The sequence below is a fragment of the Saccopteryx leptura genome, chromosome 5 (assembly GCF_036850995.1).
Source record: "Saccopteryx leptura isolate mSacLep1 chromosome 5, mSacLep1_pri_phased_curated, whole genome shotgun sequence".
NCBI classification, from domain to species: domain Eukaryota; kingdom Metazoa; phylum Chordata; class Mammalia; order Chiroptera; family Emballonuridae; genus Saccopteryx; species Saccopteryx leptura.
In genome coordinates, this window is record NC_089507.1 from 212854488 (window position 1) to 212878092 (window position 23605).

The 23605-nt window shown below is 52.3% G+C and overlaps 1 protein-coding gene and 1 pseudogene across 1 annotated transcript; one reads left to right on the forward strand and one right to left on the reverse strand.

The window, feature by feature from the left end:
* Positions 1-830: 830 nt before the first annotated feature.
* Positions 831-23207, reverse strand: DYNLRB1 (dynein light chain roadblock-type 1). The gene is made up of 4 exons (XM_066384033.1): positions 23132-23207; positions 12239-12314; positions 5680-5847; positions 831-1175 (listed from the first exon to the last, which is right to left on the reverse strand). The coding sequence occupies exons 1-4, from the start codon at positions 23132-23134 to the stop codon at positions 1132-1134; spliced, it is 291 nt and encodes a 96-aa protein (XP_066240130.1). The 5' UTR covers positions 23135-23207; the 3' UTR covers positions 831-1131.
* Positions 9241-12229, forward strand: LOC136405667 (small ribosomal subunit protein eS12-like; annotated as a pseudogene).
* Positions 23208-23605: the final 398 nt, after the last annotated feature.

The following is a 23605-nucleotide window of genomic DNA, read 5'->3' on the forward strand; positions in this document are numbered from 1 at the left end:
CTGAGGGAAGGGACCGTCCACCCGGGGGAGCCTGGGACCCGGCTGAGTCTGAGGGAAGGGACCGTCCACCCAGGGGAGCCTGGGACCCGGCCGAGTCTGAGGGAAGGGACCGTCCACCCAGGGGAGCCTGGGACCCGGCTGAGTCTGAGGGAAGGGACCGTCCACCCGGAGGGGCCTGGGACCCGGCCGAGTCTGAGGGAAGGGACCGTCCACCCAGGGCCCTCCTGGGACCCGGCCGAGTCTGAGGGAAGGGACCGTCCACCCAGGGCAGCCTGGGACCCGGCTGAGTCTGAGGGAAGGGACCGTCCACCCAGGGAGCTCACTAGGGTGAGTGGGGCCGTCCAGGGTCTCTCGGGAGGGCTGTGCAGAAAGTGCAGAATTTTCGGTCAGAGACTGGGCTCCCAGCTACGAGACCTCTGGCATGTCATTCTCTAGGCCCCAATTTCCTCATTTTTAAGATAGTTTTGACACCTTGTCCTGTAGGGTGCCGTGAGGGTGACAGGGGCCCCGGTACACAGCACAGCAGGTACATTCTGGGTACTCAACACGTTACTTCTCTTCTTTCCCCAGGGCAGTGGGACAGAAAAATCATCTTTCAAAACGCTGGCGGGAGCAGTACATAGGGTGGGTAGGGACAGGACCAGAAGCCAGGGCACCACCTGCGAGCCCCCAGCGCCACAGGGACCTAAAGAGCAGGCCGCTCAGCTGGCAGCACAAGCTGCCTGGAGGCGGCACCGGTGTCTCAGACCATGTGACGTGTGACGTGTGACGTGTGACAACACAGGAAGGGGGAAGCCTTTCAACCCAGTGTTTAAAGACACACAGCAGGGCAAGTTTCAGTTATTTTTAGTAAAAGAAAAACAGCCTTTTTCCAAGGGCAACAAGGTAAACTGCAAGTCAGAGGAAGCAGGGATGTGGACTTCTCACACGCTCTTCCTCCGGGCCCTCCAGGGGCCGGGGCTGCTGCCGGCAGAGGGCAGGCTCCGGAGTCGGGGATGCAGCCCACCCATCACTGGATTGGTCTGCGTGGCTCTGAGGGGATTTCTGCCTGCCAGTCGGCTGACAGGACTAACACTACGATTCCTGGGGGACATTAAATTAAGGAATGATACGTGGAGCCAAGACAGTGGCTTATTCAGTTGGATTCTGAATCACAATCAGGAAATAGTCTTTATCTGCAACACAGAAAAATGGAAAAACATATCACTAATGTAAAATGAGAGAAAGACACCCTAGAAAGGAAGAGTCATTAAAACCAATCACACACCGGGCGGTGAACGCGAAGCGTCAGTGCTGGGCACTTCCGTTACTGGGACATGGGAGGACAACCTGCAGGAGTCCGGGGCATCCACAGGTGTGACGGGCAGTGACCTCGCAGCATGTCCTCTTTTCTGACACCCCCTGGGCCCACCTCTTCTCATGCGGCACCTCAGTCTGACCCACTCTAGGCCGGTACTCATGTTTGCTCACTTTACAAACGAGGACACTGAGGCTCAGAGCGTTAAATGACCTGCTCAGGCCACGGCAAAAACGCGAGGTGGGGTGGCTGCTCTGACCCCCAGCAGAATGGGAAATGGCCACGCCGCTGCAGCTGCCACATCCGATTTCAGCCAAACGCCTGCTCCTCCTGACCGCTGGCTGCTGGGCCCGGAGAAGCAGGTTGAGTATGACTAACAGCTTCATGGTTAAGTGATCTGTGTGCATTAAAAAACAATTCACTTATTCAGAAAAAAAAATTCACTTATTAATATAAATAAAGCCATCGATAAAAGCAGACATAATTAGCAACAGTAGTGTCTTTTCTTCCAAATAATGAAGCTCCAAGTGCTTAGTGGGAAGCAGAGTTTTAAAGCTTGATTATTCCGTCAACTCAGCTTTCTATCAGCGAGGCCAAGCGAAACCAAGTCTGTCTTGAAACATCCCTGCATACGGGCCCCTCTGGGCCAGGCCGGGGTGAAATCTGGTAGGGACGTGGAGAACCAACTGTCTGAAACCCCAGCCGCTATTTCTGGTCTTCTGTTTGATCAATGAGGAAGATCAGGCGGGAAGAAAGGGACACGCTGCTCCAAGCTGCTCCCACAAAGCGGAGTGCCGATTACAGTCCCGAAGGCCCCACCTCGAACACGCCCGCAGCTGGGCCTGCCCTCGTGGGGCCGGGGCTCTATGGAATCCTAAGGTGATCGGCCCCAATACCCCTGAGGCCCTGCTCAGAGGCTCCTGACACTGCCTTTTCTTGCCATATCACAATGGGTGTATCAAGATGTCACATCACTGGTTTTTATCCTAAATAACATGTCCCACGGATGTCCCTGATCCCATCTTCACTGCTGACTCCCTCAAACTCCCACAATGGGGTGTTGGCAATGGAGGGAGGCTTAGGAAGGCTTTCATTTATTTTGTCTACAAATATGTGTTAAATGCCCATTATGTGTGTACAAGTTTCTGTCCTGGAACTGTCTCGCAGGGGACGGGTAAGCAGCACGCATGGCCAGCCAGGTGAAAGGCAGGACAGTGTCGCCAGCAGCAGCGTGGTGCATGTGAGGGCCCCGGGGAGGCTGCAGAAGGGGCAAGGGTGTCAGCGGGGACACTCCCTGTGTCATGGCAACCTGGAAGAGGCACACGGCCCGCCAGCATAACAAGACCACGCGGGCCATGAGGGTGTGAGTGCGAGACGGCACGTGAGCGAGAGAGCACGCGTGCCCTCCTGCAGGCCTGTGTCACTGGGGCACAGGCCTGGCCACTTCAGCCCTGCCCCACCCACCAGCTCTGACGGCCTGTGGGTCCCTCAGGCAAGCTGGAGACGCCTTGGCTGCCCAGTGGGGACACGAATGGCCAGGAGCTTTCAGATGCCCCTGCTGTCCCAGAAAAGACATTCTTGGGAGCCTTAGGCCAAGAGGCACTGCCCACGGAGAGCCTGTCTGACCCGGAGACCGTCTCTGTCCTGGCCTCACCCTGAGTGCGCCTGCGTGGACTGTGCTGATGGGCAGGGCCCGCAGAGGGCTGCAGAGCCTGTCTGACCCGGAGACCGTCTCTGTCCTGGCCTCACCCTGAGTGCGCCTGCGTGGACTGTGCTGGTGTGCAGGGCCCGCAGAGGGCTGCAGAGCCTGTCTGACCCGGAGACCGTCTCTGTCCTGGCCTCACCGAGTGCGCCTGCGTGGACCGTGCTGATGGGCAGGGCCCGCAGAGGGCTGCAGAGCCTGTCTGACCCGGAGACCGTCTCTGTCCCGGCCTCACCCTGAGTGCGCCTGCGTGGACTGTGCTGACGGGCAGGGCCCGCAGAGGGCTGCAGAGCCTGTCTGACCCGGAGACCGTCTCTGTCCTGGCCTCACTGAGTGCGCCTGCGTGGACCGTGCTGATGGGCAGGGCCCGCAGAGGGCCGGGCCGTCTGGAAGTGGGGGTGTCTGTAGTCACACAGCATGAGTCTTGGGAGGGATCCGAGTTCAAATCTGACTGTGAGCCTTTCTGTGCCACCCCACACCAAAATATTCGGCCAGATGGGGTAGCTCTCAAGGGCTGGAGCAGTACGGCCCCATCTAACACTTGACAGATGTGCAAACAGAGGTTGGGAGGAGTCCTCTGACTCGCTTAAGGTCACGATCATTAAGAGCTAGCTGGGAAAACAAACTCTGTTGCTACAATCTGTTTTCCCTGACAGAGACACCACGAGACAGTGACTAAATTGATAAAGAGTGGACAGCGTGGTTTCGGAATAAATGACTGTAGTTATCCTATGTTCTTTTCTGGGACTGACCCATGCTGTCCCACCCCTCTAGGGAGCGTCCTAGGGATACTGTTGGCCCCTGTGACGGGCTCTACGGTTCCCTCCTTCACACCCTTCCCTGCTGTCAGACTGGAACAGGCCTGGGAACAGAACCAACGTGCTTTGCTGCTGGGAGCGCCTGCCCCTCTCCCCCACACTGCCCAGAATTCCGGCGCCAGTCCTTCACCATCTGTGCTGCCGAGGCCAGGGGCATTCGGTGTCCCCACTGCCTCCTTCATCTAGGCCACAACCACAGTCACACCAGCTCCTGCCGGAAACAGCTGTGCTCACAGGGTCAGGTGCACACAGCCGAGCTCGGTGTGAGAGGCCTTCTCTAAACTGGACCAAACGTCCCACCTCCCACTCCTTCCTACAGACATTCTGATGGCTGAGACAACCTCACTGCGGCCTACCTGCATCATCACACACCACATAACCCACACACACTCAGCTGTGCGGATCAGCTGAAAGAGGGGGGGGGGGAGAGAGGGAGAGAGGGGGAGAGAGAGAGGGAGAGAGGGGGAGAGAGAGGGAGAGAGAGGGAGAGGGGGAGAGGGAGAGGGAGAGGGAGAGAGGGAGAGAGAGAGGGAGAGAGGAAGAAAGGGAGAGAGAGGGAGAGAGAGGAAGAGAGAGACAGGGGGGAGAGAGAGAGGGAGAGAGAGAGGGAGAGGGAGAGGGAGAGGGAGAGAGGGAGAGAGGGAGAGAGAGGAAAGAGAGGGAGAGAGGAAGAGAGGGAGAGAGGGAGAGAGAGAGGGAGAGAGAGGGAGAGGAAGAGAGGGAGAGAGGAGAGAGAAGGAGAGAGAGAGAGAGGGGAAGAGAGAGAGAGAGGGGAAGAGAGAGAGAGAGGGAGAGAGAGAGAGAGAGAGAGAGAGAGAGAAGAAGCAATGCAAATCGAGTCCCAGAGAGCCCTGCAGCACAGTGGAGAGAGCGTCATCCTGGAGTGCTGAGGTCACCAGCTTGAGCCCAGGGTTGATACCCAGGGCGCCAGCTTGTTCCCACAGGTACCCACTCGACCCTGAGGTTGCCAGTTCGAGCCCCAGTCAGGGCACACATGAGAAGCAATCAATGGGATGTACAACTGAGTGGAACAAGTTGATGCTTCTCTCTCCCTTCTTCCCTCCCCCTAAAAAAAAAAAAGGCCTGGAGACTGTGCCCACCATTCCCACGTGATGCCGAGTGAGGCTGTCAGTGCAGGCGCCCTGCCATCCCCTCTGGAGTCCCAGGCCCTGTGCTCCGCTCGGGACGACGCCTCAGCACCCTGACACTGACCTAGGAACTGAAGACAGGTGTTGTCTGCACGGCCCGGCCCAGTGCAAGCCCAGCACTTATGGAAACAGCAGCAGCAGCTGGTTCTGGGCAGGAGGACACGCTGGCTGCGTGCGGCCGGCACTCAGAAGCAGGCGCCTGACCGTTCCCTCAGAGGTGGAATGACCACACAGCATTTCTTCCGTCTGCTTTGGTTTGGTCACTGATGCTTCTTCCCTTCAAACCCACTTGCCCACCTCCTACCGTTCCTGTGCCCTCCAGACTCGGTGGCAACGTCCCCTTTCCCGGGAAGCCTCTGCTGACGGTCCCAAGCGGGCCTGATCAAACCTCCTCTACGTTCCCTGGTGCCCCTCGAATGTCTCCACACAAAGGCAAGGGTTTCACTGTGTCATGCTTGTGTGTCCGTCTCCCCCATGAGACCAGGATTCCCTCTATGGCCTAGAGCCCAGGACAGGGTGTGACTCAGTCACTGCAAATGAGCGCTTGCGGGGGAGGCCGGGCAAAGATGGACAGGCAGTGAGGCCATCGACTCTGTTCTCCAACTCTTCAGGGCTCCCCTGGGGCCCGGGGACAGCAGCGCTGAGCCGTCCTGTTGACTGCAGAGCACGGGCCGTGATGACCTGCTCCTGAGTGGGGAGGCGGAGACCTCTTACCTGGTGCAACCATGATTTCATTTTTCTTGGAGCGAATTCGAAGGAAGGTGAGGTCGTTCTGGGGGTCAATTTCCCGCACAGTGCCCCGGGCCTTCAGGATGAAGCTGTGCATGAGGCTGGCGTACTGTGTGGTGGTGGTGTTGTCCATGGTGCTCTTAATGGGGATGCCTGAGGGAGGGCAGAGCAGAGGCTCAGCAGCATGTGGGGCCCGTTCTGCTCGGCTCCCAACCCCACACCCCTAACCCTAGAGGCCTGGCTGGCAGCTGACAGCGCCACCACTGACTGCAGGCTTGGCAGGCACCGTGCCGAGCTTCCCGGGTGCCGCCGCCAGTCCCCAGAACTGCTCTGAGGGTGCTGTCCCCATCTCCACCTGCCAACAAGGCAACAGACACTCTGAGCAGCGAGGTGACCTGCTTACGGTCACACGGCAGATAAGCAGCGGGGCCAGGACTCGATGTGGGCCTGCTGGCTCCTTCCACAGGGCTGCCCTGTCCTGACGAATTCCTGGCAATTCAAGGAAAGACCACCACTCAGAGCACTCAGCTCTTACAAGTCAATCCACAGAGAGGAGTGGAAGAAAACTGGTCAGCTGATGCCGAGACAGACCGTCACTAGTGTGTGTACTGTGCCTGTGCCCACCAAGGGACGCTTAGGGTCCAACAGTAAACATACTGTGTGTACACATGATCGTGCCCCCACATTAAAGCCACTTCTGTCTGCAGACGCCTTGTCCACAGCACTGGTCCTGCGTTCAGAGAGCCCACAGGGGCCATGTCCGAGTTCATCCGCCTCTACTGGTGGACACTAAGGCTGGATTTCTCACTTAATTACCGTGCAAGGACAACACTGGGCTCCAAGCCCTTTCTGTTTAGATGGTTTCCTTGCAATGAACTATCACACGATCTCCCTCACCGGACAGTGCTCCTGTCATGAAGGTGAGGAATGGGGCTCAGCCCGAGTGACCTCAGGCCACAACTGGACCATCAGGTGCCTATGAATCACTGTGACATGTCGACAGAGGCTCCATCAATGAGGCCCAGGTGCCCACGGCTGACAGGCACTTGTGATGAATGTGGCACAGGTGGCTCCTCACACATAAGTGGCTGGATTTGGAGCCCAGGCCCTGCTAATCTGACCCACAACTGACCAACCTAAGGATCCACCAAAGGAGGTCACCTGCAGGCCTACTAATGAGGCAAGAAATGAGCCTAATCTTGTCTTATTTAGGGCACAGGAACACGAGAGTGAGCAGAAGAGGACCTAGTGGCGAGAAGCAGCTGAGTGAAAGAGGCTGTTCTAGCCCTGGCTGGTTGGCTCAGTGGTAGAGCATCGGCCTGGTGTGCAGGAGTCCCGGGTTCGATTCCCGGCCAGGGCACACAGGAGAAGCGCCCATCTGCTTCTCCACCCCTCCCCCTCTCCTTCCTCTCTGTCTCTCTCTTCCCCTCCTGCAGCCAGGGCTCCACTGGAGCAAAGTTGGCCCGGGCACTGAGGATGGCTCTGTGGCCTCTGCCTCAGATGCTAGAATGGCTCTGGTTACAACAGAGCGATGCCCCAGATGGCAGAGCATCGCCCTCTGGTGGGCGTGCCGGGTGGATCCCGGTCGGGCACATGTAGGAGTCTGTCTCTGCCTCCCCGTTTCCAGCTTCAGAAAAAAAAAAAAGAAAGAAAGAGGCTGTTCTGAGCCAACTGAAGTCATGAGAACAGGTTGTAGTGATCACCTGCCTTCAAGAGCCAAGACCAGGTCATCGGGGTGCGGTAGGGTCCTAGCTGGCAACAACGTGCCCACCAGGGCCTTGTTCAACAGTGAAACCTTCCTCAGGACGGCAGCACGAGCAGCTGGGGGATGGCTGAGCAGGGGCTCAGAAATCTGATGGCCTCACCTTACAGCACTGCCCTGCCCCTTTATGGTTCTGTGGCCTTAGACAAGTGGTTTCACTTCTCTAAGTCTCCATTTCCTCACCTGAAACACATGTGCTTCAAAGTGCTGCTGTGAGGATTAAAACTGGTTTAAAAATGGTTAGCAAGAGGGTGGATGGAGCCCTGGCCGGTTGGCTCAGCGGCAGAGCGTCGGCCTGGTGTGCAGGAGTCTCGGGTTCGATTCCCGGCCAGGGCACACAGGAGAAGCGCCCATCTGCTTCTCCACCCCTCCCCCTCTCCTCTCTGTCTCTCTCTTCCCCTCCGCAGCCGAGGCTCTGATGGAGCAAAGATGGCCCGGGCGCTGAGGATGGCTCTGTGGCCTCTGCCCCAGGCGCTAGAGTGGCTCTGGATGCAAAAGAGTGACGCCCCAGGTGGGCAGAGCATCGCCCCCTGGTGGGCGTGCCAGGTGGATCCCGGTCGGGCGCATGCGGGAGTCTGTCTGACTGCCTCCCCATTTCCAGCTTTGGAAAAATGAAAGGGGAAAAAAAAAAAAAAAAGAGGGTGGATGGAATAAATGGTGGTGATTTGTCAACATCACCCACCGTACGTCCCATCCCCCAGGTCACCTGAGGGCAGGCTCAAGGCCTGGAAACTAGGTGACCAGAGCTCCTGACCTCATCGTCTCTAGATGACACACGGGCCGCCTCTCCCCAGCCCCTCTGCCTGGAACTCCCCTTCTCCTGTTCTCTCCCAGCCCCACGGTCCCTCAGCTCTCCCTCTTCCGGTGCCCCAGCTTCTCCCCAGCCCCTCTGCCTGGAACTCCCCTTCTCCTGTTCTCTCCCAGCCCCACGGTCCCTCAGCTCTCCCTCTTCCGGTGCCCCAGCTTCTCCCCAGCCCCTCTGCCTGGAACTCCCCTTCTCCTGTTCTCTCCCAGCTCCACGGTCCCTCAGCTCTCCCTCTTCCGGTGCCCCAGCCTCTCCCCAGCCCCTCTGCCTGGAACTCCCCTTCTGTTCTCTCCCAGCCCCACGGTCCCTCAGCTCTCCCTCTTCCGGTGCCCCAGCCTCTCCCCAGCCCCTCTGCCTGGAACTCCCCTTCTCCTGTTCTCTCCCAGCTCCACGGTCCCTCAGCTCTCCCTCTTCCGGTGCCCCACCCGATACGGTCACCGCCCCACTCGACCACCCCAGCACCACGCAGCCTTCCTCCAGGGCAGTGACTTGAGTTTGACATCACACCTTTATGGACGTGGTCATCATGTTTGTCCCCAGCCAGGACCCGGACGGATGTGTTCACAGTGCTGTCACAGAGACACTGCATTAGGCATTCACTGCTGCCAATAAATGAGAAGTCACAGGGCTATTTTCACAGGGCTAACTTTATTTATTTATTTTTTATTCATTTTAGAAAGGAGGGAGGAGCAGGAAGCATCAACTCCCATATGTGCCTTGACCAGGCAAGCCCAGGGTTTCTAACTGGCGACCTCAGTGCTCCAGGTCGACACTTTATCCACTGCGCCACCACAGGTCAGGCTATTTTCAGTACTTTAAACGTGTTTGATTACATTCCTCCTAAGTAGGAGGGTGTGCAAGGAAGACGAGAATCTAACCACTTGTTGAGTCACTTTAAAGACAAAAGAAAACATGACGGTGGTGGTGGGGCCGGGACCAAACCTGGGGAGAGTTTCAAGTAAGGGTAAGGGATCGCAGGATGCCAGAGCTGGGGACCCCTCAAAGCCAGCCCAGTGACCAGGCTGCCGACCCAAGCCACACCTCCCCAGACGTGGACCACGCGGCCTGCGGAACTGGCTGCTCTCGCGCAAGGCAGGCTTCCTAAGCTGAGGCGCAGAGCTGTCAGGCTGCAGCTGGGTCCTTCCACCAGCCCCAGCTCTATCAATCAACACTAACAAAAATTAACAAAATGTCACAGGTACTTATCAGCCCAAACTGTGCCAGCACTGTCCTAGGAGCTGGGGCACAGCAGTGCCCATGAGACAAACCCTGCCCTCACAGAGCTGACGCGCTCAAGCCTTCATCCTGCCCGTGTGGGCAGCAGGGGCCACGGAGGCACAGATGGAACAGACCGCTCCTTACGTTCTTGCTAAGTCGGCTTAAACCCACACTTTTATTATGAAACATCGTTTGCTTCTGGTCAAGACAAAGATGTCAAAACACAGTGGCAGGTGGCTGGTAAGTGACTGGAACAAGGCTGTGTTACGAGATCAGGGGCAAGAGCAATCCCTGTGGGCTGGGGTGGTCAGGGAGGTCATCCCGCAGGAAGAGGCAGCTGAGCTGAATCATCCTCAACTGGAAGCTTCCAAAGGGCTTAAAGGCCCCGTGAGCAGTGAGTTCTGGCCGCCCCCATCCACAGCTGTGTGACCTTGGGCAGGTCACCTCGCCTCTCTCAGCTTCTGGTTTCTCACCTGAAAAATGAGCAAACACTCTGCCTTGTGGGATCACTGTGTGAAAGGTGAGAGACTGAAGAGTCAGCTGTATGAACAGGACACAAAAATAAACACATGAGCCTGACCAGGCGGTGGCGCAGTGGATAGAGCTCGGACTGGGATGCGGAGGACCCAGGTTCAAGACCCCGAGGTCGCCAGCTTGAGCGCGGGCTCATCTGGTTTGAGCAAAGCTCACCAGCTTAGACCCAAGGTCACTGGCTCGAGCAAGGGGTTACTTGGTCTGCTGAAGGCCCACGGTCAAGGCACATACGAGAAAGCAATCAATGAACAACTAAGGTGTCGCAACGAAAAACTAATGATTGATGCTTCTCATCTCTCCATTCCTGTCTGTCTGTCCCTATCTATCCCTCTCACTGACTCTCTCTCTGTAAAAAAAAAAAAAGAACAAAGGTCTGTGGATACTAGTGGAGGCCACAAGGTCCCCGCTGGAAGTCAGCTCCTGAGGCTGTTCCCTCTCATTTGGGGTCAGATGTCCAGAGCCAGGAGACAGTCTCTGAGTGGTATCCAACCAGTCGCCTGGGTCCAGGACCAACCACTCCGCCTGGGGTGGTGGCGGTCTGAAGAGGAGGGAAAGCCCAGGCCTGCCAGCCCATCCGCAGCAGACCGGGCTGCTTCCCACAGCGTTGGCACTGCTCCCTGGCCTGCGGCCTTGTTTGAATGCAATGATCTCGTGGTCTAACTTGAGTCTGACACAGCTCAGGAGCATCCTCTGCCTTGCTCTGGGCTGGCCAGTGTCTGACGATGTGGGAAACAACACTCTGACTGAGGACATGCCACACCCACTGTGCCGCCTCGGTGACTTCCACCTGCTCTGCTGAAGTGGCACTGTTGCGAAGTCTGCCTTTCTGAAACAAGGCCAGGAGGACAACACATGCACACAGGGCTCTCAAGGAACTCGCGTAACTCGGAGATGAAGAACACACCGAACTAGAGAATCGAAGGCACCCAGCCAGGTGACCCGGGGCCACAGACCTGCGGCCACTCTCTGGTCCGCCACAGCGACACAGGACAAAGAGCACAGGGGCATTCAGACAGGCCTGGAACGAGATCTGGGCTCTGTGATGGCGGGCAAGGCAACTGAATTTCTGGACTCAGTTTTCTCCACTGCACAATGGAGAACAACAGGGCTGCTTTAGGGAGAAAATCAAACCGGATGTCAGCAAAGCACCTGTCTGCGGCCTGGCGCTGAACACCCTCCTCGCCACGTCTACACACACTGGGAAAATTAGCATCTGCACTATACTAGTTGCCAAAATAACATTCCAGAAGAGACGGGAAAAGCTATAGGGACAAAGAAGTTGACCAGAATATTATCGAGCAAAAAGCAAAAACAACATAAACTGGGGCTGGTAATAAACACTGCACTGCCAGTTAAAAAAATTTGCCTACGTAAACTACGAAGCAAAACAAACAACTGCATGAGCAAACATCCGCAGAAGAGTAACAGCTGTAACTGTGACCAAGAGAAAAGGCACCTGAACAAGGGCTGGAAAAGAGGGCACACTGCAGAGTACGGTCAGGGCAATGGGGATGAGTGAACTTTTCCTCTTTCACGATTTAGAATTCTGCTCTTTCCCCGCCGCCACGGAGCTGCGCGGAGGCAGAGGCTCAGGTGCTTTCAAGATTCGGCTCCACCCATAACCCACCGCCAGGGCCAAGGAAGGCATTGCTGCCGCAGGTGGAATGGACGTTTAGACTGCTTTACAAGCGGTGCTGAAAACGCCCTCATCCACAATGGCCTAGCCCGCGGGGTTCGTGAAGCTGCCAAAGCCGTAGACAAGCGTCCAGCCCAGCCCTGTGCGCCTGCATCCAACTGTGATGAGCCTATGCATGTCGAGTTGTGAAGGCCCTTTGCGCTGAACACCAGATCAACCTAATTAAGGCTGACGACAACAAGAAGCCAGGGGAATGGGTAGGCCCCTGTAAAAGGGGCAGAGAGGGAAAACCCCGTGAAGTGGCTGGTTGCAGTTGTGTGGTGGTTAAGGACTATGGCAAAGAATCTCAGGCAAAGGATGTCATCGAGGAGTACTTCAAATGCAAGAAATGAACAAATAACCTTGGGTTTTGTTTCTCAAAAAAAAAAAAAAGATTTAGAATTCTAGTAACAGTGCTAGGACACTGGAGGTTTAAAAAAAGGGTGAAAATTCATGTGCACGAGGGGCTCAGTCAACGTCGTGTCATGTTGCGTGTGGGCTGCTTTCTGGGGCCAGCATGCGGCTGGTCATGGTCGGAGTGAGGACCCACCTTCCGTGTTCACCACGATGATGCCCTGCACTCCCTTCTGGCTCTGGAGTCGCTTCAGCGTCTCCTCCACCTCTGCCTGCCGGAGAAAACAAGACCAAGGTTAGGAAGGGCCAGGAAGGCTGGATTAACTCCCTCACACTCGTCTTTCTTCAGTGAGAGAGACAGAGGGAGGGACAGACAGGGACAGACAGGAAGGGAGAGAGACGAGGAGCATCAATTCTTCGCTGCGTCTCCATCTATGATCCCACGCTCAAGCTGGAAACCTTGGGGTTTCAAACCTGGGTCCTCTGCATCCCAGGCTGATGCTCTATTCACTGTGCCACCGCTTGGTCAGGCAACTGCCTCATATTTTTTTTCCCCCTGAAGTGAGAAGTGGAGAGGCAGAGAGACAGACTCCCACATGTGCCCGACTGGGATCCACCTGGCATGCCCACCAGGAGGCGATGCTCTGTCCATCTGGGCTGCTTGCTGCTCTGTTGCAACTGGAGCCATTCTAGCGCCTGAGACCAAGCCATGGGCTGTCCTCAGCGCCCACCAGGCCAACTTTGCTCCAATGGAGCCGTGGCTGCAGGAAGGGAAGAGAGAGAGAGAGAGAAAGGAGAGGGGGAAGGGTAGAGAGGCAGATGGGCACTTCTCCTGTGTGCCCTGGCTGGGAATTGAACCAGGGACTTCCACACGCTGGGCCGATGCTCTACTGCTGAGCCAACCAGCCAGGGCTCATACTCTTGGTGAATCACACATCTGTCTTCCAACAAACAAGTAACACCTGGACAAGTGGCACCTCCCTGAAGCTCTCCAGGCCACCACCAGCACCTGACGCACGCACTCACACCCCAGCACAGGGCAGGGCTCCTCCTGACCCTCTGCCCACCAGGCACTGTCATCCCTCCTGCCGCAGCTATTTGGGATCAGAATATAAACACCACCCTGGGAGGACAGACACACCCATGACTCATGTACCTGGAACACCTGGGGGACGGGATGCTGATGATCTGAAAAAACCAAACAGTGGTGTCTAGCAGGAAGGAAACACACTGTCATTTGTGACCCAAACAGCACAACCGAAAACATCCCAAAGGAAGCAAAATGACCCCGTGAGGAGAGCCTCAGTGACTTGTAAACTAACATCGGAGATGACCTGACACCTGGCTCAGAGCCACAGGAAACGTGCCTGGGTAGGGGCTCATTAACTCTGATTTTCCAGAAACTAGTCAGGGTAGGAGACTGGCACATGGAATTTGAAAACAGGGGACAATCAGATATTTGGGTGCTCACCCTGCTGCCGCCTATGTTATCCTTTGTGTCTCTGGCCCTTCCCCCCACTTTCTTCTCTGCTAAAACCCAACAAATTCTTCTAGAGCACCTAAAACATCACCTCCTCCAAAAAGCCTTTACTGACCCCCAACTCCGTGGTGTCTGCCACTTGTGATTCTGCAAACTCTTGACTGTACCTCTCTGGGGATGTATTAGGTACTATATTACTTAAGAGACTCCAGAATGTTACAGAATAGGGACTCAACAAACAACTGCTCAACTGAAGTAGACAGAAGTCTTCCTGTGGGTGGGAAACTGGCCTTGAAGTGTGCTTGTTCCCTGGAGGCTCCTTCCAGATGGGTCCAAAATCCAGCCAGAAGCTCCTCAAAGGCTGGGAGTGGGACTATGTTGGAAATAGAGGCTCCATTCTCCAAAGGAGACTGGTTCCCCACCCTCAGAAGCTAATGAGTTGGCCTATAGGGGAGGAGCTTCTAAACAGATGATGGAGACAGCACAATGAATTACTGTCTCTCTAGTAGGCACAAGGGTGACAATCCAGTCACCACCACCCACTCCCCTATGATGTAAGAATATTCTCAAATGCTGGAGAGAAGGGCAAACAAGTTCCTCCTACAGAATGGCAAAGAGCCTGTATAAAAGGACCAGGCTACATGCGAGTATAAAACCGTGGGCCACGTAGCTATGACCTAGTTCATTCAACAGACTGTCACTGAGCAGCTGTGCGCTATTCTGGAGGGGAGGGGCAAAGTTCGACAGTGGTCAATACCACACAGTGCTGTCTGATCCGGTGACCCTCCCAGAAATTCACCCAACGGAAATAACTAGAACACAGCAGGACGTTTGCTGCAGCGTCATCCGCACAAGCAAAATGCCCAGTCACTAGAGTGAAGGCCAAGTAAATCATGGAATGTCCATTTGCAGGAATATAATACACACATTAACAATGGTGGTCAGGAAAAGCTACAGAAGGTTTATGATACAACCGTAAGGTATAACAGCTAAATGCAAAAATAAAGTGCTTGGTGACTGCAACCACATGGAAACAAGAAGCCTAGAGGGCTATGAAACAAGTAAAAGCCACACCGAAAGCAGGGAATTATAGATAAGGTTTTTCTTTTTTTCCAAAACAGCCTCTTTTTATTCTACTATATTATTTCTATTTAAAGACATTTTCCTCTTTATTAATAAGACTTCTCAGTGTATCCGAGAGAGAGATCACTGATATGGAGACCACAGGGCTCTGACATGCTCAATAATATATTAAGAATATAAATACAGCCTGACCAGGCAGTGGCACAGTGGACAGAGCAGGGGTCGGGAACCTATGGCTTACAAGCCAGAAGTGGCTCTTTTAATGACTGCATCTGGCTCGCAGACAAATCTTTAATAAAAAAAATGTTAAAAATATAAAACATTCTCATGTATTACAATCCATTTATTTCCTACCGCTCATGTTCATGGTTGCCAGTGGCTGGAGCCAATCACAGTTGTCCTCTGGGACAACACCAAATTTTTATTGGATAATGTGTCACATACACGGGTCATTGTATGGCTCTCCTGGAATTATATTTTAAAATATGTGGCGTTCATGGCTCTCTCAGCCAAAAAGGTTCCCGACCACTGGGATAGAATGTCTGCCTGGGACGCAGAGGACCCAGGTTCGAAACCCCGAGGTCACTGGCTTGAGCACAAGCTCATATGGCTTGAATGCAAGCTCACAGACATGACCTCATGGTCGCTGGCTTGAGCAAGGGGTCACTCCCCCTACTGTAGCCCCCTGGTCAAGGCACATATTAGAAAGCAATCAATGAACAAATAAGGCACCACAACAAAGAATTGATGCTTCTCATCTCTCTCACTTCCTGTCCCTCTGTCTCTTGCTTAAGAAAAAAAAAGAATAAGACTATGTAAGAATAAGCTGGATAACAACTCAGGACGGTTCAATCAATCTGCAATCTAACCCGGGAAGGGGGAAGAAAGCTAAAACTAAAAATATCAGAACAGAGATCCAAAATATCTGCTGGAGGATGGAAAGTGGAGCTAAAATGAAAAGGACAACATTTCATAAAACTGTTCTTTTTAAAATTTTATTTATTGATTTCAGCAAGAGAGGAAAGGGGAGAGAGAAACTGGAACACTGAGCTGTCCCTGTATGTGCCCTGACCGGGGAATCGAACCAGCAACCTCTGTGCTTTGGGACGATGCTCTAACCCAGTGGGCCCCAACCCCCGGTCTACGAACCGGTACTGGTCTGTGGGCCATTTGGTACCGGTCCGCAGAGAAAGAAAAAGTAACTTACATTATTTCTGTTTTATTTATATTTAAGTCTGAACGATGTTTTATTTATTTATTATTTTTTAAAATTTAATTTATTTTATTTTTGTACAGAGACAGAGAGAGAGTCAGAGTGAGGGATAGACAGGGAGAGAGAAACAGGAACGGAGATATGAGAAGCATCAATCATTAGTTTTTCGTTGCGCACTGCGACACCTTAGTTGTTCATTGATTGCTTTCTCATATGTGCCTCGACTGTGGACCTTCAACAGACCGAGTAACCGCTTTCTCAAGCCAGCGACCTTGGGTCTAAGCTGGCGAGCTTTTTGCTCAAGCCAGATGAGCCCACGCTCAAACTGGCGACCTCGGGGTCTCGAACCTGGGTCTTCCACATCCCAGTCTGATGCTCTATCCACTGCGTCACCGCCTGGTCAGGCTCGATGTTTTATTTATTTAATTATTTATTTTTATTTTTTTCCTGAAGCTGGAAACGGGGAGAGACAGTCAGACAGACTCCCGCATGCGCCCAACCGGGATCCACCCGGCACGCCCACCAGGGGCGACGCGCTGCCCCTCCGGGGCGTCGCTCTGCCGCGACCAGAGCCACTCTAGCGCCTGGGGCAGAGGCCAAGGAGCCATCCTCAGCGCCCAGGCCATCTTTGCTCCAATGGAGCCTTGGCTGCGGGAGGGGAAGAGAGAGACAGAGAGGAAGGAGTGGAGGGGTGGAGAAGCAAATGGGCGCTTCTCCTATGTGCCCTGGCCGGGAATCGAACCCGGGTCCCCCGCACGCCAGGCCGACGCTCTACCGCTGAGCCAACTGGCCAGGGCCTTGATGTTTTATTTTTAAAAAATGACCAGATTCCCTCTGTTACATCCGTCTAAGACTCACTCTTGACGCTTGTCTCGGTCATGTGATACATCTAACCATCCCACCCTAAAGGCCGGTCGGTGAAAATATTTTCTGACATTAAACCGGTCCGTGGCCCAAAAAAGGTTGGGGACCACTGCTGTAACCAACACAGCTATCTGGCCAGGGCTGTGCCAGACAGTAGTGTCTTAGGCCTGAGGATGCTGTAGTAAACAAAATATAACAAACATCCCTGCCCTTATAAATCTGACATTGGAGGCTGGGAGTCAGACATTATACAAACAAAACAAATATACATATATATATATAAATGTCAGATAGAATAAATAGGAAAGCGGGATGTGGAATGTAGGGGCTGACAGCAATTTACAATAAAATGGTCATAGAAGTCCTCACTAAGGTGATAACTGAGTAGAGATTTAAAGGATATGACGGGGCCCTGGCGGGTGGTGCAGTGTATGGAACGTTGGCCCAGCAGATGAACGTCTTGAGTTTGATCCCCAGTCAGGACACACAGAAGTGACCATCTGCTTCTCCCCTCCTCCTCTTCCTCTTTCCCTCCTGCAGCCAGTGGCTCAACTGGTGTGAGCGTGGCCCCTCAGTTGGTCCCAGTGCATCAACCTCAGGCACTAAAAATAGCTCGGTACTTGAGCATTGGCCTTAAATGGGGCTACCAGGTAGATCCTGGTTGGGGTGCATGCAGGAATCAGTCTATCTGCCCTCCTTTCACCAAACAACCAACCAACCAAACAAACAAACAAACAAACAAACGATATGATGGAGCCAACCATGCAGAGCTTTCTAGAGGGAGTATTCCAGGCAGCCCAAAACACAAGTATGAGAGCCCTGGGGTGGGAAGTGGCACATTCCAGGAAAAGCAGAGGAGCCAGTGTGGCAGTGAGTGCCAGGTGCCAAATGACAGAGGCCACCAGCTCAGATTAGATTTCGGAGAGCCTGGCAGACTCTACAGTAATGACTTTGGCTTTTTTTTTTTTGACAGAGTCAGAGAGAGGGACAGACAGGAAGGGAGAGAGATGAGAAACATCAATTCTTCGTTGCGGCTCCCTAGTTGTTCATTGATTACTTTCTCATATGTGTCTTGACCACGGGCCTTCAGCAGACCTAGTGACCCCTTGCTCAAGCCAGCGACCTTAGGTCCAAGCTGGTGAGCTTTGCTTAAACCAGATGAGCCTGCGCTCAAGCTGGCGACCTCGGGGTCTCGAACCTGGGTCCTCCACATCCTAGTCCAACGCTCTATCCACTGCACCACCTCCTGGTCAGGATAACTTTGGCTTTTAATGAGGATGATATAGGGGTACCACTAGCAGTTTTTGAGGTGAAGAGGGATAAGGCCTGAGGTTTCAAAAGCATGGCTCTGGCTGCAGTATGGAGAATGGACTGCAGGGGGCAAGCACGGCCTGCGTGAACCAGATGCCTTAGGCATCTGCTGCTCTCTCTGAATCAGGAAGCAATCTTCTCCCTCACTGGCTATTTGATATCACTAACTCCAGACTCTTTGGACTCATGAGTCATCTCTATGGTAGGCCTTCTCTGGCACCTACCTCTCTTCTGGGTATCCATGGCCCCCTACCTTCAGAGCACTTATCACAATGGGATGAAAATGTCTGTTTCACATCTGTCTCCTCCTTCAGCCCCAAAGCATACTGGGAGCAGGGACCTACACTTGACAGCTGCAGTACCTGGCACAGGACAGGTTCAACAAATACTTACAGAACAAATAAAAACATTTCTGCAACCATGTTTTACAAAAATCAATCTTCTGAACTATAGGATCGGGACACGGCCTTACAGTACACAGTGTAAAACAGAGGTTTTAGGTGACCCTAGAGTTTAATGAGAACCAGCCACTTAGATCTGGCTGCTTAAAGGAAACACACACTTACCAAGAAAGGAAACACATATATACAAGTATATGATGGCCTATTCAGTATCTGCGACAGGTCAGACACTGGGATAAGTGTTTTCAGACACATCTGTCCTCTGACTCTTCCATGGTTAGTATTATCTCCATTTTACAATGAAGGAAATGAGATTCAGAAAGAAGAGCTTTGCCCAAAGACACAGAGGTCAAGAGAAGACCTGAATATACCTTTCACCAGAACAGATGAGGTCCCTGCCCTAAGGGAGCTCACATTCTGATAGAAGAGAACTTTAAGAAACAAGTGGCCACGATTCTTGTAGGTGACGGCAGGGAAGCAGGGGAATGCGACTCTGGCTGGTGCAGTCAGGACACCTGATATGTAATCATTAAGCAGGAACTAAATGATGAGAAAGAAAAGCAGTCAGGCAACAGAATGAGGGCAAAGGCAGTGAAGTGGGAACACATTTGACATAGTCAAGGAATAGAGATGACCAGTACTGCCCAAGTTTTTTTTAACTCTTTGTTAGTCTGATAGGCAAAAACCAAATAATAAAAGGCAACCTTCCTTTAATGTTTAAGTCATCAGTGAAGTTAAAATGGAATTTACTGACTGCATTTTTCTTGAGTCTTTTGATTTTTCTACAAATCTATTGATTTAAAAAACCTCTTGTATATTAGAAAGAATAGACTTTTGTCCGTCATATAAATTACACTTCTCCCACTTTTTTCATTTAAACTTAAAATTTTTTTTTCAGTAATCACAAGTTAAAGTTTTTTCACCCTGGCTGGCCAGTTAGCTTGGTTGGTTAGAGCATCATCACGCTGAAGCGCAGAGGTTGCTGGTTCAATCCCTGGTCAGGGCACATACAGGAACAGATCAATGTTTCTATCTCTCTCTCACTCTCTCCTTTCCTCTCTCTAAAATCAATATAATAAACATAAAAAAAACTTTTCCCCTGTAAGACTACAGAATAGCTTCTCCAACCTGACCCCAACCAGTAGGATGGGGCTAGCCCTGGGTCAGCAGGGGCCATGGAATCTCACGAGGTCTTTATGAGGCACAGGGCACCAGCTATCTCTCTGGGCTCAGGAGAAACAGCTGAAAACAAACTTTAAGTTCAGCCTGACCTGTGGTGGCACAGTGGATGGGGCGCTGACCTGCAGTGCTGAGGTCACCAGTTCCAAGCCCTGGGCTTGTTCGGTCAAGGCACACATGAGAAGCAACTATGAGTTTAATGCTTCCCGCTCCTCCTCCCACCCCCGCCTGTTTCTCCCTCCTTTCTCTAAAATCAATTAATAAAATCTTAAAAAAAAAAAAAAAGACTCTAAGTTTACCCCTACAGAAGCCAAGAAAGCAAGCAAATGTTGCTTTAAAAGCCACTAGCTGCAACAGGGACAGTTCTAGTCAGGCATTCAAGTCCTGCCAACTCTGCCTCAAACTCCAAGTCTGTTATCCCTGCAGTGCTAGCCGGCTGGTCCCAGAAATGTCTGAGTAGCTATGCTGCCCCCAGGGTCAGCCACACAGAGAGACCAACAGGCATCCTCAGCATTCTGGGCCTGCAGTACCATCTACATGGGTGTCTGCACCGGGGAAGGCAGAGCTCAGGGCTTCTCAGTTCCTGGGTGTGCGTTGCTGACAAATGAAAAAATAAGTAGCAGTAAAACTCTAGAATTCAGCCTAGGACAAAGGACCACCTGAAGCAAATGATTCACAAGGGAACTGTGACGAATTTGACGACTAACCATAGAAACAGGAATTTTTATAAAACAAAAACAAATCAAAAGGATAGAAAAATATCTGCATCAAATGTCACAGACAAAAGAGTGATTCCAAAACATTATACAAAATGATTAAGAAAAACAGCGAGTCTCCAGAAGTGGGCAAAAAGGATACTAGTAAAAAAATAGACCTAAGAGAAATTACAAACACAGAAAAACATTCATTGTTCCCGGTAAATAAAATGGAAAAGTGTAGCAATGCTAAGGTAACTTTTATCAGTGTTGGCAACGTTATGGCCAAATTGGTACAAAGGCAAGATGACCTTTTGGGAAAGCTACAGGAAAACACTACTGCCAAGAACTATCCAGTATTGGTCCTTTTGCCTCAGAAATTCTTTTCCTGAGACTTTTGCCTAACAAATTTTTTTTAGAAAAAGAACAATAAAACAACTCTACACATTCAGAAGCATTCATCACGGCTTTCTCTCCACAAATGAAGAACTAGAAGCAACAGAAATGTACACCAGGAGAACAGCGTGGCAAGCTGTGGTAAGCTACTTTACTGAGGACCACACACAAAATAATTCCTCTCAAAGATGATGCAGCAACGAAGTCAGAGCAAAAGAAAATCTAGCGGATACATCTTGAAAAATATGCGTGTGTGAACAGAGAGGAGGGAGAACACACAGATGAAAACAGTTGTGCCGTACAGTAAAACTGGATGAGAATTATGATCACCGTTCTAAAGGGCCACTTGGCAGTCTCTACTAAAATGTAGACCATGCGTACCAGAGGTGCCTGTGGGGAAAACAGCTGTGTCAGGCTTGCTCGCTGGTGGACTGGCTGCAAGCACTTGGCCTGATTGGTGCGTGGGTGCGTGTGGTCCACGTGAGGCTGCGGGTGGGTGCGTGTGGTCTACGTAAGGCTGTGGGGTGGGCGCTTTCCCTCTGCGGCGATTCTCCCAGATCGCTCCCCCACCACCATGGGATGTGCTTTTCCCTGCTCCCTTGCCCTTCACTGCGAAAGGCAGATTTTCCTTTGTTTATTGGCTCTTTTCCTTTTGTTGTTTACTCGCTCGCCTGTTTTTGCAAGCCTTCAATAAACATGTATAGCCCCATGCTTTCAGGCTCCCCAGTTCCTCTGGGGTCTGCCCGCATTCAGTGAGAACTTGCCTGGCCTCAACCACCAGCATTAGAATACCACTTCTAGGAATCTACCCTACATAAACACTACATAATCACTACATGCATGTAAAAAAAAAAAAAAAAAAAAAAGAACAGTTACTACAGCATGGTCTGAAGTGAAAAACTGTAAACCACTACATGTATAGTCTACTGCGACCGAATACTACAGTCCTTAAGAATGAGATGGATCTGTATCTGACAAGGGAAAATGTGTGAACAGAGTAAGCTGCAGAATGTCTAGACTTAGCTTAAACTTAACATGTAAAAACATACACATTCCAGTTTCATGTGATAACCTACATACAGTATACGTGTGCTTATGCACTAAACCAATCTGGAAAGAACCCAACTGCCAACAGTTACTACCGCAGCGGACTGAGATGGGATTACATGCCCTTTCTACATTATTTACTTTGGGACTGCTTGAGTTTTCCACTTTACTTTTACGAGTATAAACACAAAACAATATGGTACAGATTGCAGTAAGTTACCATTTGTGCACGAAAAAGAGGGAGTATGTCCATGCTTGCGCAAGGTATACAAGAAACTATCCATGTTTCAGGATACTGAGGCTTGGGGGTCAGGGTTGGGCGGGAGATTTTTCACTTAGATCCTTTCAGAATATTTTTTACTGTATGCAAGTATCTGTTAAAAGTTACTTTAATTTTACATTTTAAAAAAGTGATGGGAGAGACGAAGTTACTTATGTTTGAAGCATTATCACTTATTTTTTTCGTGATGTGAAGACATTCTTTGTGGTGTGAGAACGAAAAAAGCAGAGTCCACACTGTGCATTCAACAGGGGCTAGACCACAGACAGCAAAGATTGAAGACAACACCACTAGAATGTGCCTAATTGTGTAAGTGGTTGTCCCTAGGTCATGGCATTGTTTCTTTTTCCTTTTCAATTTTTCTTGTAGGCTTTCAGTTTTTAGGTAAGATTTTTGAGAAGTAACCTAACATTTAAAAAGTCTTTTCAAGTTTTTTTTTTTTTTTTAATTTTACAAATCGGGAGGATTAAAAACACGAACAAACAAACCTGTAAGGGCGCAAGGAGCACACAGTCCCAGCCAACCAGGCAGAAACCCCTGAGGGTGGGCCATCCCGCACGAAGTCCCAGCGGCAGAAAAGAACCACACGGACAGAAAGGCAGGAATCAAGTTTCTAGGCTTCAAGTCCACCTCCGCCATTTCCCGGGACAACGTACTAGGTAGGCTTCCCCGGGCTTTCCATTTCAAGGGTGTCAGATGGGGACAGAACATACCGACGTCCCAGAGACGCTGTGCGGAGGAAAGCCACACTGCGCACAACGCCTATTAGTGCCGGACACAAACCACGTTCCAGGAAACGTTACTGTTACTGTTCTTGTCGCGCCACCAGGCCCAGGACGCCAGGATGCATAGGCCTGTGGCCGGCCTCCCCATCTCCATCGGACTCGAGCCAAGGCCGAGCCCCTGCTTCCGGTCAAGGGGCAGCGGGATGCCCGAGCCCCGCCTAAGTCCCCTCCGCCCAGGTCTGGAGGACCGCGCCGCTCGCGTTCCGCCCTCCAGTCAGCTCGGGCCCAAGCGCGCGGGTTCCCAGCCCGGCGCTCTAAGACGCCCCGGGAAAATAAAAGACCAGGCGCGAGGTGTGGGGCGGCCTTGCCTGGCCACCTTCCAGCCGCCGGCCACCAGCTCGAAGAGGACACTCACCATCTCGGACCGATCCAGTAGCTCCGCGTCCGCAGCCCAACCCTGTCCCGGTGCGTTTCCGCGCCTGCGCAGAACACCGTTTCAAAACGGACAGCTTCAGTAGCCAATCAGGAGCCAGAGTGAGGCGAACGGTAGGCGGACCTTAAGGCCCCCAGAGCTCGTGGGAAATTTGCCCTGCGCCATCGAAAAGTGAAAAGCTAGGAGCACTTTGGTTACGGCAATACCCAACTCCCGCTGTACCCAAAAGATGCTGGTTCGCGGTGTCGGAAGAGGCTTTTAACTCTCAACCGAGGTCTACGCTGGTGTAGGGCTAGCCTGGGAGTCTGCGGTCTTAGGGTTCTGAGCTCAGCCCTACCCTTATGTTACCTTGAAGAAGCCACGGCACATCTCTATGCTCCCTCCTTTTACCTTTAAAAGGGGTACCCTTCTTTCCAAAGCCCTGTGGTCCCTTTCTCGCTCTTTAGCCTTCTACTC